This window comes from Oryzias latipes, chromosome 23, assembly GCF_002234675.1.
Source record: "Oryzias latipes chromosome 23, ASM223467v1".
Taxonomy (NCBI): Eukaryota; Metazoa; Chordata; class Actinopteri; order Beloniformes; family Adrianichthyidae; genus Oryzias; species Oryzias latipes.
In genome coordinates, this window is record NC_019881.2 from 14688745 (window position 1) to 14704403 (window position 15659).

The 15659-nt window shown below is 37.9% G+C and overlaps 2 protein-coding genes across 2 annotated transcripts; both read left to right on the forward strand.

Annotated features, from left to right (window-relative positions):
- The first annotated feature begins 48 nt into the window (after positions 1-48).
- On the forward strand, positions 49-5899 carry tspan33 (tetraspanin 33). Its single transcript, XM_004083034.4, has 8 exons — positions 49-409; positions 1666-1723; positions 1841-1968; positions 2330-2404; positions 2827-2922; positions 3008-3136; positions 3201-3362; positions 3450-5899. The coding sequence occupies exons 1-8, from the start codon at positions 311-313 to the stop codon at positions 3549-3551; spliced, it is 849 nt and encodes a 282-aa protein (XP_004083082.1). The 5' UTR covers positions 49-310; the 3' UTR covers positions 3552-5899.
- Positions 5900-6178: 279 nt separating this feature from the next.
- smo (smoothened, frizzled class receptor) lies at positions 6179-15500 on the forward strand. The gene is made up of 12 exons (XM_004083156.4): positions 6179-7142; positions 8752-8951; positions 9102-9311; positions 9510-9682; positions 9763-9982; positions 10491-10614; positions 10693-10785; positions 11118-11226; positions 12045-12230; positions 12552-12700; positions 13187-13321; positions 13488-15500. Exons 1-12 carry the CDS (start codon positions 6881-6883, stop codon positions 14111-14113), a joined length of 2487 nt encoding a protein of 828 aa, XP_004083204.2. The 5' UTR covers positions 6179-6880; the 3' UTR covers positions 14114-15500.
- Positions 15501-15659: the final 159 nt, after the last annotated feature.

Consider the following 15659-nt stretch of genomic DNA (forward strand, 5'->3'; position numbering starts at 1 on the left):
TAGTCTGACGTCAACTTCTACTTAGCAAAACAAACTTTTACTCGAGCACAACTCGAGCCGAGCTATGAAGATGTTTGTTCCAGATGAGCGCTCAGTGAAAGGCAAGAAAACGTAAAACACCCTCTCGTGTTTTAAACACGCCTAGACGGCGCTTTGCCGTGACTGCATGCAACAAACAGCCCTCAGATCAAAGCAGCATCTTTTCATCATGCTGTCAGCACCGAACTGACGAAGGAGGAACACGTTTTTTCGGTGTTTTGATTTGTTTTTTTGTGCGCAAACTTGGACAAATAAGGTGTTTTTGATCACAATGGGAAATGGCAAAGACGCAGCGACATCCGACGCGGAGTTCACGTTTGTCAGTCCAGTTGTGAAGTATCTGCTTTTTGTTTTTAATTTTATATTCTGGGTAAGCTATTCAACTATTTTCTCCCATGGTTAAACATTTGTGTTTCAGGAGAAGACACGTTGCACTGACATTTGAAAGTTTGCTTTTATGAAGGCTTCAATTGCTAAATGGGTTTCCCAGTTATTTTTCAGTCTTCCAACCATGTCAGATAAGTGGGATAAGTGTGCATTTTTGTGTTTGGATTAGTTGCTCTTTAACTCGAGTTGACCAAATTCCAGGAAAGGGGGAGTGCTGAAACTTCCATTTATGCAAAGATATGTCCGCACAGGCAAAAATAAAATAACCCAACAGATAAGAAGTGGTCATCACACAAAATTTGATCACTAAGGTCTAACATGATCAGGGGTCAGAACTGTAAACACAGCAAAGTTAGTTTTCAGAGTCAGCTGACCTTAACAAGGAGATTTCTTTGCTGATCTCTTCTCAGATTAAATTTAGACAGACTTTGTTTGTACACGTGCAATAATTCTTTTAAAAATGTGTAGTTTAAACAAATGATTAGGAATAGTTTCAAAGGTGCATTTGATCGCCTTCAACAAAGTTTGTTTTTGAAAATGTTACCACAGAAATGAAAGTTATTTAGACTCTTTGCCGTGTTCTAACAGGACGAGGCTGTGTAAAAACTTGAAGCTCTGCAGCTTGGAATGTATAGTTATTTCTTCTGCCTTAGGCTACACATTAGGATATGTCTACGAAACCCTATGACAATATAACTACTGCTTCTTTTCACATCTGCATTATCCCTGTTCTGATATAATCAGAACTAAATAAGTTAACAGAAACCTTTACAGAATGATAGACCAGGCTGGTTCTGTTTCTCCCACCTCAACAGGCTGTAATGGTAACTGGATCCTTTTCATTCAGGGTGGGAAGCGTGTTTCTGAAGCCTCACTATTATTCTATGAGGCTGTATAAAGGACAAGCCTGTGAAAGAGCCTATTTTGCTTTATTAGAACAGTGCAGATCACTTCCAGGTTGGTCAAATGGAATTTTTTCCTTTTTTATATAACTTTACCATCATGATGGATGCCTTACTCATTCATTTCATTTCCTGTTGAGGGTTGATAAAATGAGTTTAAATTAGATTTTTTTTAAAGCAGGTACAGCATGTGTGACTCATAATTTCCTTCTCTGTGCCTTCCACGTCATTGTGATGAAGTGTTGTGGTAAATTGAGCAAAACGGAACATATAAGAAATGATTCTTCATCGTATTTAATGTGAACAATCCCACTTTTTATTTCCCTCTTCTTCTCAGGTAATTTCCTTTGTGATGGTGGGGATCGGTGTGTATGCTCGCCTGATAAAGCAAGCAGGTACTTGATCGGATGACTCAGGAGGAACCAAATGAATTTCTGTCTTGAAAAACAGTAACGGATCGCTTTTGTTTTTATTAAACGGCTTTCAAAGCTCTACGTTCTGTTCTGCTGCAGAGACCGCTTTGGCATGTCTGACAGTTGACCCTGCTGTCATGCTCATGGTTGTGGGAATCTTCATGTTCATCGTCACCTTCTGTGGCTGTGTGGGCTCCTTACGGGAAAACATCTGCCTCCTGCAGACGGTAATCTTTTTTGTATCTATAACAGTGCTAAAAAAAACATTGAAACTTGTTATTTCTGTGTTTGTTTAGGAGTTTAATGAAAAAAATTGAACTCCTTCAAATCACATGACATGCTTGAGGCTAAGATCGCACAGGTGAGGGGCTTGAAATTAAGCAGAAAAAAGGGGACGCCTCCAATATCTTCTTCTTTACTTTATAAACCGCTCAAGCAAAGAATAAAGAGCTATAACAGCACAAAAAAGTGAAGTTTTAACCCCTTCTCTGCTTTAAGGCTTCTATGAAGAAGCCACAGTGCAGATGCTGATTCTACTCTAAACACTTCTTCTCCTAACTCGAGGCGTATTGTTCTCTCTTCTGTTAGTTTTGCATCAGTCTGACAGTCATCTTCATTCTGCAACTGACTGCTGGTATCATGGGCTTCATCTTTTCCGATAAGGTAATTTACCTTCATCAGAGGATTGTAAAAAAGAAACAGCTCATTTATTAGCAAAAACATGGTTTCCAACTACAGCTATTGAAAATTTAGACAAGTGATTAGTTTATCTTTTTGATTTTTGTTTTTAATTGAGTGTGTGTAACTTAATATTGTCAGTCAACAGATTATAGGTTTTGAATTGTAGTAGTAAGTTTCATGGGATGTTCAATAAAAAGGAAGAACTGTGTGCAAACTCATACCTCTGACAAAAAAAAAGTCTTTCATTTCTTGAAAGCCTTAAACTCTGGTTTTTAAAAAGCAACCTGTTCAAAAAAATGAAAATAATTTGTTAAATTAAGCCTAAAGTGGTTTTAAAGAGGGCAAAAACACTGACTTGGTTTTATTTTGTTTAACAAATGAGCCTAACTGTCTCCAATTTTTAGGCAAGAGGTAAAGTAACAGAGGTGATCAACAAATCCATCATCCACTACAGAGATGACGTTGATCTGCAAAACCTCATCGATTATGGCCAAAAAGAGGTAGTTGACCACCTTCTTCTGTCATGAGAATCTTTAACTTAATATTTACTTTAAAAAAAATCAGTTGATTGATTGTGTCTTTTAGTTCCGCTGCTGTGGTGGTGAGGCCTTCACCGACTGGTCCCAAAACATATATTTCAACTGCAGCGAGAAAAATCCGAGCAGAGAGCGCTGCTCCGTCCCTTTCTCCTGTTGCATCATAACCAAAGTCAAGGTTAGCTCCAAATTAGACTTTTGTGTGTGTTTTTCAGAGTTTTAAGCTATTGCTTTGTATGTAGGAGTTATTCAACAGCATGTGTGGTGAGGGCATGCAAAAATTGGACTACATCACAGCAGGACAGTACGTTTATACTGATGGCTGCATAGACAAACTGGTGAACTGGATCCACAGCAACCTGTTTATCATAGGAGGCATTGCTTTGGGACTGGCTATACCACAGGTAGGATAGCATGCAAAGCAAATACTTAAGTCAAAACTTGTACAAGTAGAGATTAAATGGTGCAATCAGGGGTTTGTTCTTTTGCAGCTGGTCGGCATACTCCTGTCTCAGATTCTGATCAATCAGATCAAAGACCAGATTGAGCTGCAGAACTACAACGCCAGGCACCGCTCAGACCCGTGGAGCTGAACCAAATCCAGAGCTCCAAGACGTGTTGCGCACTTGCTTTTAGTGACTGCTAAAGAGAATGCTTTTTTTTTTTTTTTTAGAAAATACATCTTTCTAAAAGCTGTAAGATGCAAACATCTGCTGCCACCTTCTGGACACTAGCAATGTTTGCAATTGTGAACTGGTTGGGATTCTACACGAACATTTCTTTATCATTTGTTGTCATGAATGCCTCAAGTATTACATTGTGTACTGTTTCTATTCCGAAACAACAATAACTGCAAAAGAGGATTTATTAGACCTGGAAGAGTCTTACATAACACTAAAAATGGCAATCAACATTAAAAAGTTTAGTTGGAGGGGGGGGTTGGATGGATCCAAAATGATATTTATATTACATACAAATCCTTAAATCTATTTTGGTTTTAAAGTAATACTTGAAATGCACAATTATCAATTTAATTTAATCAACACTAACAAGGTGTGTTTGCACTGTTTTGTGAAGATCTGGAATAGTGAAAAACTGACTTATTTTTGCATTCCGCACCAAGGAAAACACTGCCTCTTAATTTGTTGTTTTTGTTAAATTTCTTCTTTTTCTTCTTCTTTTTCCTTATATGAAAACTTTAAATTGGGTACTTGTAATGTAAATGCAATAGAAGTGTATGTATAGAGGTTTGTGACGCAAGTCCTGAACCTAAACATATCATTTGACTGCTATTTTACAGCTGCGGTGACGGTAAAGAGCACAGCAAAGAGGGAAATGGAATTCAGAGAAAGAAAACAAATGAAAAAGAGTCTTCCATTGTATGCTTTAAATGTATGCGTGATTTATAGTGTGTATATACTGTAGGTGCTTGTAGTACTGATCTCCAGCGCTCTGTGTGTGGTCCTTGCTTTTTTTTTTTTTTTTTTTTTTTGGGCCTGTGACTCACTCAAGCAGACATGTTACTGAGATTTAGGGAGGCCCAGGCGGACCCGCACTCCAACAAACAGAGAACTGAGCACAAGTAATGTAACTTTGCTCTCTGTCCCTTTGCAAAAAAAGTAGTCTATTTAGGTGTACTACAAGTATGAAACTAAAAGTGAGGCAGTATATTTGAAATTTACTTTTTATATGCTATCATTATATTTTAACCTTAAACTTTAGTCTGAAGAAGTATTCAGTTAGTATACTTCCTACACTACATGTATGTGGTCTATAGTATACTTGCTGTACTAATACTCAAGCATCAGGTGTACTACTTTTTGCATAAGGGAGTACCGGTACCTATTAAATAATCTAGATAAGTGGAAACCTGAAATGTCTAGTTTTACTCCAATTGCCAAAAATATATGAAAATTTCCAACTATGGATGGACCAAACGTCCAACCATTCTGTGTTGTTGTTTTTTCTCTCCAGATAAATGACCAACACAAAGGTTTTTAAAATAAAAAACAGATATAAATAGATAAAATATCTACAATTGATAAAAATGACAAACACCATCAAGCATGGTAGGGAGAAAGCATGCTTTGAGTGCAGTTTAATGAATACATTTGTAGGTAATTTGAACGTAAACACCATTTTATAATAAAAAAGAATAACAAACTGATGCTTCTCTGAGGGAATGATTTACCAAAAAATACTCAAAAAATCTAACAACCAATTGATAATATAAAATCATCAAACTATTAGTCTTACTAGCTCATTTAGTGTTTTAACACAACATTGTCCATATTTATTGTTATTTTACAACTAGGGGTGTAACTATTAATCTGAACAATGTTTCTATTTATATCATAAATTGTGGTTGCTGGTCAGATTTGATCTGACTCACTGACCTAAAATGGATCCAGGACATCTTTTGCCAAAACTTCAACCAGTGTGACTCAGAGAGAAATACCTGGGTCCTAAACAGTGCAGGTGGAGTTTTCCAGATTCCCTGTATTTCTTGCAAGTTAATCAAATGTACAATAAATATGTGTACAAACAAACAATTAATGGCAAATCCATTCACATTTTAGTTTAATAAAGTTCACCCCACTGTTCTTTTTTCCCACATCAAAATAATAAAAACGGAACATGATTAGAACATTCTACTACACTGTACGGTCACATCTTTGCAAAATTCAAAGCGTTTTCATATATTGTATTGGAATGATCATTGTTGCTGCCATCACGTGTGTGTTGTGTGCTGTGAATAGACTGCCTTTTTTGTCACTGTCCATTTGGACAATGGAGCTGGAGAACAGTGGTCCCTGAAGGATCACTGGTAGAAAACTTCTCTCAACTGAATGTACGAATCATAGCATGTGTTTCATGTGCTGGTCATTTTTGCCTTGTAGTAAAAAAATATAAAAAAAAATAAAAACTACTGTGCTACAATGATGGTATTTTCGATATAATTGATTTTATTTTGAAACAATTCAATTAAAAACTTGCCTCAGATAGATTGATCTGGTTAAATCGTAGGAATATAAATCGATTCATTGATTAATTCATCAAACATTCTTTCAAAGTAAAGACACTCATAGAAGCCAGGTTTTTTGTGTGTATATGTGTTGTTGTTTTTTTTTGCATATTTACTTTCAAGGTCTAATTTCCTTCTATTTAATTATTTTTTTTTTCTTCTACACCAAAACACGGGAGATCAGACCTATCCGAGAAAACTTTCAGAAGGTCTGCCGTAAGGCACATTCTTCCACTTGCAGAGGAGGGGGGTGGAAGTGGAGGCTTTGTAGCCCTGGCTTTCCCCCTCCATGTGCATACCAGAGACAGAAAAAAAAAAACAAAGCCACGCAGAGCTGCGACTCCCAGAAGCAGCAAAAACATCACTGGAGGGGATTTTTCTCCAGACTCTCCTACTCAGAGGGATGTCACATTTTTGGGACAAACACAGAGGTCCACGGCGTCACATCTCACCCCTGTTTTTGGCTTGTATTATGAAGGGGTGGTGCATGTGAGCCAGAGATCCTGTTACAGACATCCAGACTTTTCCAACTTTTTTTTTTTTTTTATGGGAGTGGGGGAGGGCGAAGCTTCAACTTTCGTCTCCCGTCTTTCCCCAAAACACCTCAAATGGCGTTTTTCAGCTGCTTTTTCCCCTGCTTGAGGACATTTTCAGAGGTTTTTAGTAATGAGGAAATTCTGGGACATTGTGGGAAAAGCGCACGAGGATCGCAGATTTAAAAAGTTTGAAAGGACTTGGAAACCGTTCTAAATGCGTCTTGGCGTTTTTCCTCCAACCATGTTGCGTTTGGATTCAGTGCTGAAGACGATTGTATGGACCAGTGAGTGAGGGTTTTGATCAGCGGAGCTCCAGGAGTTGTAGTTTTTTTTTTCCACAGCAGAATTCTACACCATCAAGATGTCTTCCCATGGCTGGAGCCCCATTGTTAGAGTTTACGGGATGCTTAGCGTCTGGGCCGCCTGGCTTTTGGGCTGCAGGGCGGCATTTGCCCCGAATGGGACCGTATTTGAGGATATTTGCAAAAAAACGACAACTTGCGAGGTCCTTAAATACAACACTTGTTTGGGATCTCCTTTACCGTACAGCCACACTTCTCTGATCCTGGCGGAGGACTCCAGCAGCCAGGAGGAAGTTTTTGAGAAACTCACCATGTGGTCTGGTAAGATTTTATCTGGCATTAAAATAAAACAATATATGTAATAATTACAACAACAGATAAAATCCAACTATAAAACCCAACCAACACAATTAAAATACATATATAATTAGGCACTATTTTTTGTCAAAATGAGATGTTAACATAAACATGTTCACTGTAGTGTAAAAGTAAAACTGGAGGAACAGAGCTATAATGACAATAACAAAAGGGATCATGTAAGTAATTTGAAGACAAAATTATACAGATTACACTGCTAACAAATTAAAACATTATGTTTTGCATATATGCACATGCTACTGTCACTTTATTCTACTGTCACTATCAAAGGAGAAAAACATTGACGTTTCTCTCCTGCAGTCATTTTTTTAAACATTCAAAACCTGAGAATCTTTGCATTCAAACAAAGCTAGTTCATTCAAGTATTTTAAAATCCTTAAATAAATATTCAGCTTTTATTTTCTTAACCTTTTCCACTGTTTAACTATCAATCATTAGTTTTTTTTATGTTTATGTTTAGGATCACTGTCAGGAGCCATAAGAAAGAAACAACTTGGAAAATATGATTATTACATTTCTTAAAAGAATTTTGCTTCGTTTGTCTTTTTCAAAATAAAATCCCAACCAGAAGGAATGGCTGTTTTTTTTTTGCTCCTATAACTAAAGGGGGTCCAAACGTTTTTCAAAGATTTGTTGATGTAGAAACATGTGAGAGCTGAGCCGGACATACTGTGAACCCTTCATGAAAAAATGAAATGCAACTATTTAATGAGAATTTACTGCAATGGTATATTACTTCTTTCTCCAGATAGAACAGAAAAATATTTAAAAACCTTTTTTATCTAAATTACTGTGAATTTCATATTTGAAGACCAGATTAAAATCTATAAAATAAAAAGTCTGTCTGGAAAATAATCTTTCGTCAATATTAAATCTGGGTTTATATGAAATGTTACATATCTTGCTATTAAATGTTCATTTGGCCCACATGCCGGACTTTGGACATGTATGTTTGAATACAACATACTTTAAAGTAGTAAATTCAAGTACAGATATTTGTACAGTTCTTGATTAGCATTTTTCCTTTCAAAACTTTATTAAAGATTATTCTTAAAAACTTAAGTGAAACTTTAAAAAGATGTTTTTATTTTTTTTACTGTCAGATGATCAGTGGATTGTTTTCTAGATTATAATACGTTTGAGACATTTCAAAAACGTGAAGAAAACAGTAGATTTATTGTTTAAAATAAAATAAAAACTAAAAACTTTATTGATCCCAATCTTGTAAATTTGACTCTAGTAGCAGCAGTCATTAGTCTGTACAACAAATAGTATAAACTGTAAAAATACATTTAAAAAATAAAGAATTGAAAAGGTTTGATGTTCACATAAATCATCAACAGCAAGATGCAGTTTATCTCTGGCACAGGGATGAAGAGTTTTACTGTTTTCGAAGAATTTCCTGTAGATATTTTGTATTTTTAATATAATACAACAGCTTAGTGTTTGTCCAAACATTTTTAGATGTTGAAATCATTATTTTCAGTAGAGTAAGGGGGGCAAAAACGGTCTTTAAATGTCTCTCCCTGCTTTTTTTCCCCCACATCTTTAGGTTTACGTAATGCTCCTCGGTGTTGGTCAGTCATCCAGCCGCTGCTCTGTGCCATCTACATGCCAAAATGCGAGAATGGTCAAGTTGAGTTGCCCAGCCAGAGTCTGTGCTTGGCGACACGTCGGCCTTGCAGCATCGTGGATCAGGAGAGAGGCTGGCCAACCTTCCTCAAGTGTGATCAGTTCCCCGTAGGCTGTTCGGTATGCCTTCCTGATTGATTTTTTTACATTTTATTTTGACAAAAGTAACTTAAATCTGCCTTTCAAGAAAAAAAAAAAACTTTTCTCTTATTTAAGAATTTATCATCAAATGTACCGGTACCTTTTTTTTCTTGCCCCTTCTGTTTGCAGAATGAGGTGCAGAAGCTGAAGTTCAACACGTCGGGTCAGTGTGAAGCTCCTCTGGTGAAGACAGACATCCAGTCCAGCTGGTACAAGGATGTGGAGGGCTGTGGAATCCAGTGTGACAACCCGCTATTCACCCAAGACGAGCACAACGATATGCATGCTTACATCGCTTACTTCGGCACCATCACCCTCCTATGCACTTTCTTCACCCTGGTGAGACGTAAACACGGTTGTCAATTTGTGACGAGTGTCAAGGAGTTAGTTTTTTTTAATAAGATGAAGCAAAAAAAATTCTGATCACATAACAAATGCAAGATGCTGAGTGTCTTTTATTTTGGCGGTTTTAGTTTTTGTCTTCAACCATCTTTCTTTGTCTGTTATTTTTTTTTTTTTTTTTTTTTTTTTTTTCAGGCCACATTTCTTGCTGACTGGAAAAACTCCAACCGCTACCCGGCTGTCATTCTCTTCTATATCAACGCCTGCTTCTTTGTGGGCAGCATCGGCTGGCTGGCCCAGTTCCTGGACGGCGCCCGCAAAGAGATTGTGTGCAAGAGCGACAACACCATGCGACTCGGGGAGCCCTCGTGAGCGCCACGAAAAGAAGAATAAAAAACGCGATGAGCGCATGAATGCGGCATGAATTCACTGATCTTTTTCTCTCCAGATCCTCGGAAACGCTGTCGTGCGTCACAATCTTCATCATCGTCTACTACTCTCTGATGTCAGGGGTGATCTGGTTTGTCATGCTGACCTACGCCTGGCACACGTCCTTCAAAGCGCTGGGCACCACGCACCAGCCGCTGTCTGGTCGAACCTCCTACTTCCACATGGTCACCTGGTCCGTGCCTTTTGTGCTCACCGTGGCCATCCTTGCCATCGCTGAGGTAACCATGGCGTTTAGGAGTCTTCTTACACCTGAGGCGGTTGAAGAATACTTCCCATTGGTGCTGCACGATATAACGAAAACCTGCGATGTGCGATGTTAGTGATCAATATTGCGATGACGATATAACTTGCGGTATATGAACAACTGGCAAAACAACCAAAAACATCATTTCCATATTACTGCAAGACTTTAATTCAAATAAGAGTCAAAATCCCTTAAATCATACTCCAAATGACCCTCGTCTACATGGTCAACAACGTGAACGGCTCTATCTGATTGGTCCAATGCATGAAAGCATTTATTCAATTAAATATTTCAAGCTGCCAAATGATTGTTTTTAGCACATTTAAGGTTTATAATTAATCGCGATTTTTGCCGACTTTTTTGCGATATGGATATTGCACAGCTTGAAATCGCGATAACAATAAATTTGCGATTTATTGTGCAGGCGTACTTCCCATCCACTCAAAATGATCTGGAATTGACCTCCATCTGCTTCTCTAAAGGTGGATGGGGATTCTGTCAGTGGGATCTGCTTTGTCGGATACAAGAACTACAAGTACCGGGCTGGATTTGTTCTGGCGCCTATTGGAATGGTGCTTTTAGTTGGTGGCTACTTTCTTATTCGGGGTGAGGCGGCCCGATCACCTTTAATAGGCTCTACTCCCTGTCATGTCAGATGATAACATTTTCCCTTTTTTTTTTTAGGTGTGATGACATTATTTTCCATCAAGAGTAACCACCCAGGCCTGCTAAGCGAGAAAGCAGCCAGTAAAATCAATGAGACAATGTTGAGACTTGGTAAGTTCTGCTATCAGGCTTCTGTATTTGAAACCCATTTCCTACCACATGAGGTGCAGTCATGGTTAAACCGTTCTGCAGTCAGCCCACATTTTTCGTCTGAGGCCACAGAAAAAAAAAAAGGAGCAAGGAATGTAAACACCACAAAGATATGTACGCCCATGAGCATTTCCTGTTTACTATGGCAAATGCACTGGCTTTTTGGTATTTCTTTAAAAATATTGAATGTTTTTTATCAATCACCTCTAATCTTTCTTCAAAAGCGTTCTCAGTCTTACATGTTTGAATAAAAGGATCTAATGGGAGACTTTCTCTTGTGTTTCTGTTGTCAGGGATATTTGGATTTCTTGCGTTTGGATTTGTTTTCATCACCTTTGGATGCCATTTTTATGACTTCTTCAACCAGGCTGAATGGGAGAAGAGCTTCAGGGAATACGTGCTGTAGGGTTCTTTGTTTTTCTATGTAGACATTTAGTTTACAGACATCCCATGAACATTTGCAAAGAACCACATCATAAACTAAGTATCATTACTATTAATAATATTAATAATAGATTCCAAAATGTCCAAAAAAATAACTTTTTGTGCAAGAATAGAAAAAATTCTAAAAGTTGTATACAACTTAACATCGTATTATTTAGAAAATACTCTGGTTCTAACCAATTGAAGTCAATTCAGTCGCTGTTTTTTTTAAAGAAATGGACGCCGTCATGTTAGGGCCGGATGCTGTCAGTAAGCAGTCGGTCTGAGTCATCATTTCTATGGCAACGGCTCTCGCCAATCAGAAGTGAGCTTGTTGGAAGCCCCACCACTGGAAAGCGGACTCGGGAGAGTCTGTCAATCAAACATTTCGTTATTGAGGCGTCTGATTAGTCAGTTGGAACGCCGGGGGGAGGAGTCACTAAGTCCTGTTCTCTTATACCCTCAATAGTTAAAGTGCAGATGGCTACACAAAAGTTCAAAATTACTGAGAAAAGTGATCCTTAGTTGATAATTTAAAAAAATGTAGAAAACTGGAGTTGTGTGATGCTTCATCTAACTTTAACTATATTTACACCAAAGCAATTGCTATAGAGAAGAAAATGTGTTTATATTTTCTTTATCTTTTGCTTCTTTGCTGCAAACCTTTATCAGATCTAACTAACTAACCAACCTGCTACAGATTTTGTTTGACCTTATAAAGCAGTCCCTCTACATGTTTGTAGAATCTTTTAGAATCTCATGCTGCCCTGTTCTGAAGTATTTTACTTCGCCAACAGGTGTGAAGCCAACGTGACAATTGCCTCTCAAACCAACAAGCCCATCCCAGAATGCACCATTAAAAACCGTCCCAGCCTGATGGTGGAAAAGATCAACCTTTTCTCCATGTTTGGAACTGGAATAGCCATGAGCACGTGGGTGTGGACTAAAGCTACCATCCTCATCTGGAAACGCACCTGGTTCAAGTAAGCAAGTGTCAGGGGGGGGGACACTTTGGTTCCTTTACTGTTAACTCATTGTGAACTTTATTTTGAAATCCCATTTAAAAAGTTGTGTTTTTATGAAATTTTGGCTTTTTCTTTCATTCTGACATAAAAAAAGTTTTATCCCAAAAGCCTTAAAATTGCTTAAATTTTATTTTTTTAGTATTGAGAAAATTTGCTAATTAGAGTTCTCTAGGAGAGCCATATCTGCACTAAAAAGCTCACTGCAGAAAAAAAAAAAAGAAAAACGTCCTGATCCATCAGGAATACATATCACATCTGCGGCTTTTGTTTCTCTGCCAGGATCCTTGGCCGCAGTGATAATGAACCCAAAAGGATTAAGAAGAGCAAGATGATAGCCAAAGCTTTTGCAATGAGGAAGGAGCTCCACAAGGACCCAGAGAAGGAGCTGTCCTTCAGCATGCACACGGTGTCCCATGATGGGCCAGTGGGTGAGCACTGAAGAACACCAGGGTTTGATTTTTGTTGCAGATCTTCACCTGCAGACTTAGGCTGGTTGTGTTTTGTCCTGAGTGCAACATCTTCCTGCAGGCAGAGCAGCAGGTCAACCCTCTCCTCCATTACATTATTGGAAGGGAATGGACATCCCAGCAGATTCCTTTTTTTTATTTTTTTGAGCTTTGAAAACATACATTATTTACTCTTGCAGCAAATTGATACATACTTTACTTTATTGAATACTAATCTTTTGTATTTTGCCCTCTTGTGGCCATTAAGTGCAACTACAAGTATGTACTTGGAATATTATTATTTATGGTTCACACAAATATATTAATCAAATGATCCTCTTTATTTCAAACATAAAAGTAAACAGCCTCATTGCCCAAAACACCAATACAAATGTTCTGTTTTTTTTCAGAGGAAACTTCCAAGTTTAGATTTTTTTTATGAAAAGATTTGTTTTCTCTTTTTCAAAGCTGGAATTAACTTCGACATAAACGAGCCGTCCAATGACGTGTCATCTGCATGGGCGCAGCATGTGACCAAAATGGTGGCAAGACGAGGTGCCATCCTACCTGAGGACATTTCTGTCACTCCTACTGGTACACCGGGTAAGAGCCGCCTGTTTTTTGAGCTCCGTTTTGACAAAACCTCTGTTTCATCAACATTTATCCAGATAAAAGTTCCCTTTCAAATAGACTTAAGTAGTCTGGGTGGAATGTGAGTTTAGACCCTCTTCTACTGTCAAAATTAATGATTTTTGTGATCTTTTAACAGTACCCCCTCCAGAGGAGAGAAACAGGCTATGGTTGGTTGAAGCGGAGATTTCACCGGACATGATAAAGAGAAAGAAGAAGAAAAAGAAGAAGAGGAGGAAGGAGGTGCGCCCGGCTGAAGAGGTGGCAGATCCCCAGCCTTATCCCCAGCGGGAGTTCGGCCGCAGCTCCGTGCCTCGGCTTCCTAAACTCCCCTGCAACTCCAGCCTGGTCGGCAACCTGCACCGACAGCAGAGGGAGCAGCAGAAAATGGAGGAGGAAGTCCTGCCGGGGTCTTGTCCGGACTTCCCACCTTCACACCCTCTTTCCTACGAGGAGAGATGCCCCTACCTGCAATGCCAGGACACGTGGAACAGGCAGCACAGCAGCCTGATGTCCAACGCCATGACACGTGTCAGCTGTTCAGACGGCGTGGGTCTTAGGCCTCGCTGGCAGCCCTCAACTTCAAACCGGCAGCTCGGTGGCTCTGCTTTTCACCTGGCACAGGCGGACCTCACTGATGGACTGGCAGAAAGAATGGCTCACGTGGCTCGGGTACCAGCAGGCAGGATGGCTGGTTATGGACCCGTGCATTCCAGGACCAATTTAATGGAAGCAGAGCTCATGGATGCAGACTCTGACTTCTAAGAGCACAGAGTTTCTAAAAGTGCTCAGAGGTACATAGGTATTAAGCTAGAAAAAGTGCTGGATACTTTCACACTTATTTCTAAGAGTTTCTTAGGTTTTCAAGATGAAAAACAAAGCTCTAGAAGGGATAAAACCGATAAAAATGTACTTTTTATGTGTCTATCAACATTTTAAAGGCAACTCTGAGAATAGAGCAAGGCAGCTAAACTGTTCTTGGCTTGAGAATATATATATATATATATATATTCTCTTAAAAATAGAACACAATAATCTAGATCCTACCTGTTATCTGGATGTTTGGGCAATTCTAGCCAACAACAGTAAAGTCTTTCTGTCAGTAATTCCACATTTCTGAGAGACGTCAGAAAAACCACAATTCCTTTTAGGCATTTGCCTTTTATTGTTGTATGCTTCTTGTGTATCACTGTTATTCCGTCTGTAAAATACTCATTTTTACATGAAGTTTGCAGTAAACATAAGCAACACATTGACATAAATGCATTCAAAGTTGTTAGATTTTTTTTTTTTAAATCTACCCATAAACTCAACAGTTGTGTGTGTGTGGAAAAACAACAGAAAAGCTTATAGAACAAATTTTAGATTGCGTCACAATAATGAGACTTCCTCCAACTTGAATGTAGGAGTCACAGGAACTGCTGCTGCATCTGAGTAGCTTCTATACTTCATTCTAATCGTCACTCTTTTGCCTGGTGCAATGATGATAATGAATTATTTAGGTTTGCTTTTCCTAAAGAAAACCATTGAATACAATGTTGTTTCAACTTATCTGTATGTAAATATTTAAATATCATATTTTTGAAGCATTTCTTGAGTTTTGTATCACCTTGGATGTCATAAAAAGACATTTGTTAAGTACATTTTACCCCTTAAAACTATTTTTCTCCTACTAAGTCTTGTTTTTGTACATTTTTTGTTCAAAGATTTTTCTATATAACTGTATTTTGTAAAATTTTGGAAATCAAGTTAAGATAAAGTTGGGTTTTTGTTTTGTTTTGCTTTTTAACCAAAATGTCAGTATAAAATATGTTTTGTTTGTTTATGCTTACAGTGCTACTTCTAAGGCCATCACAAACCACCCAGAACGCCTGATATGTTCATGTAAAATACATATGAGAGATTTATTTATGTGATCACTGTGGTGACTTTCACAACAAAACAAAATAGATTAGGCCCACCACTGAAGTTTATTTGAAAATAACCTGAAATATTGAGAATATTGTGTTTCAAAAGTTTCCTTTTTTAAATTGTGGTTAAAATTTTTTCCAAAACATTGTTGTTACTGTTTTTTTATTTCCACAACCTTGTTAAAGAATGTCATTGTGCAGTTGTATTTTGTTTTTTGTCAATAAAGATATTTTCATGGTTTGGATGACGTCATAATTAATTAGAGCTCCCCCTGCTGGTGATTTACCTCTTAATTTTATTCATTTTTTTTTTGTTTTGTTTTATTAACTTACCAAACTAAATAATTACACACATTAAACGAAATTACAAATATGTTAATGTTACTATGAGGTTTTCAAAA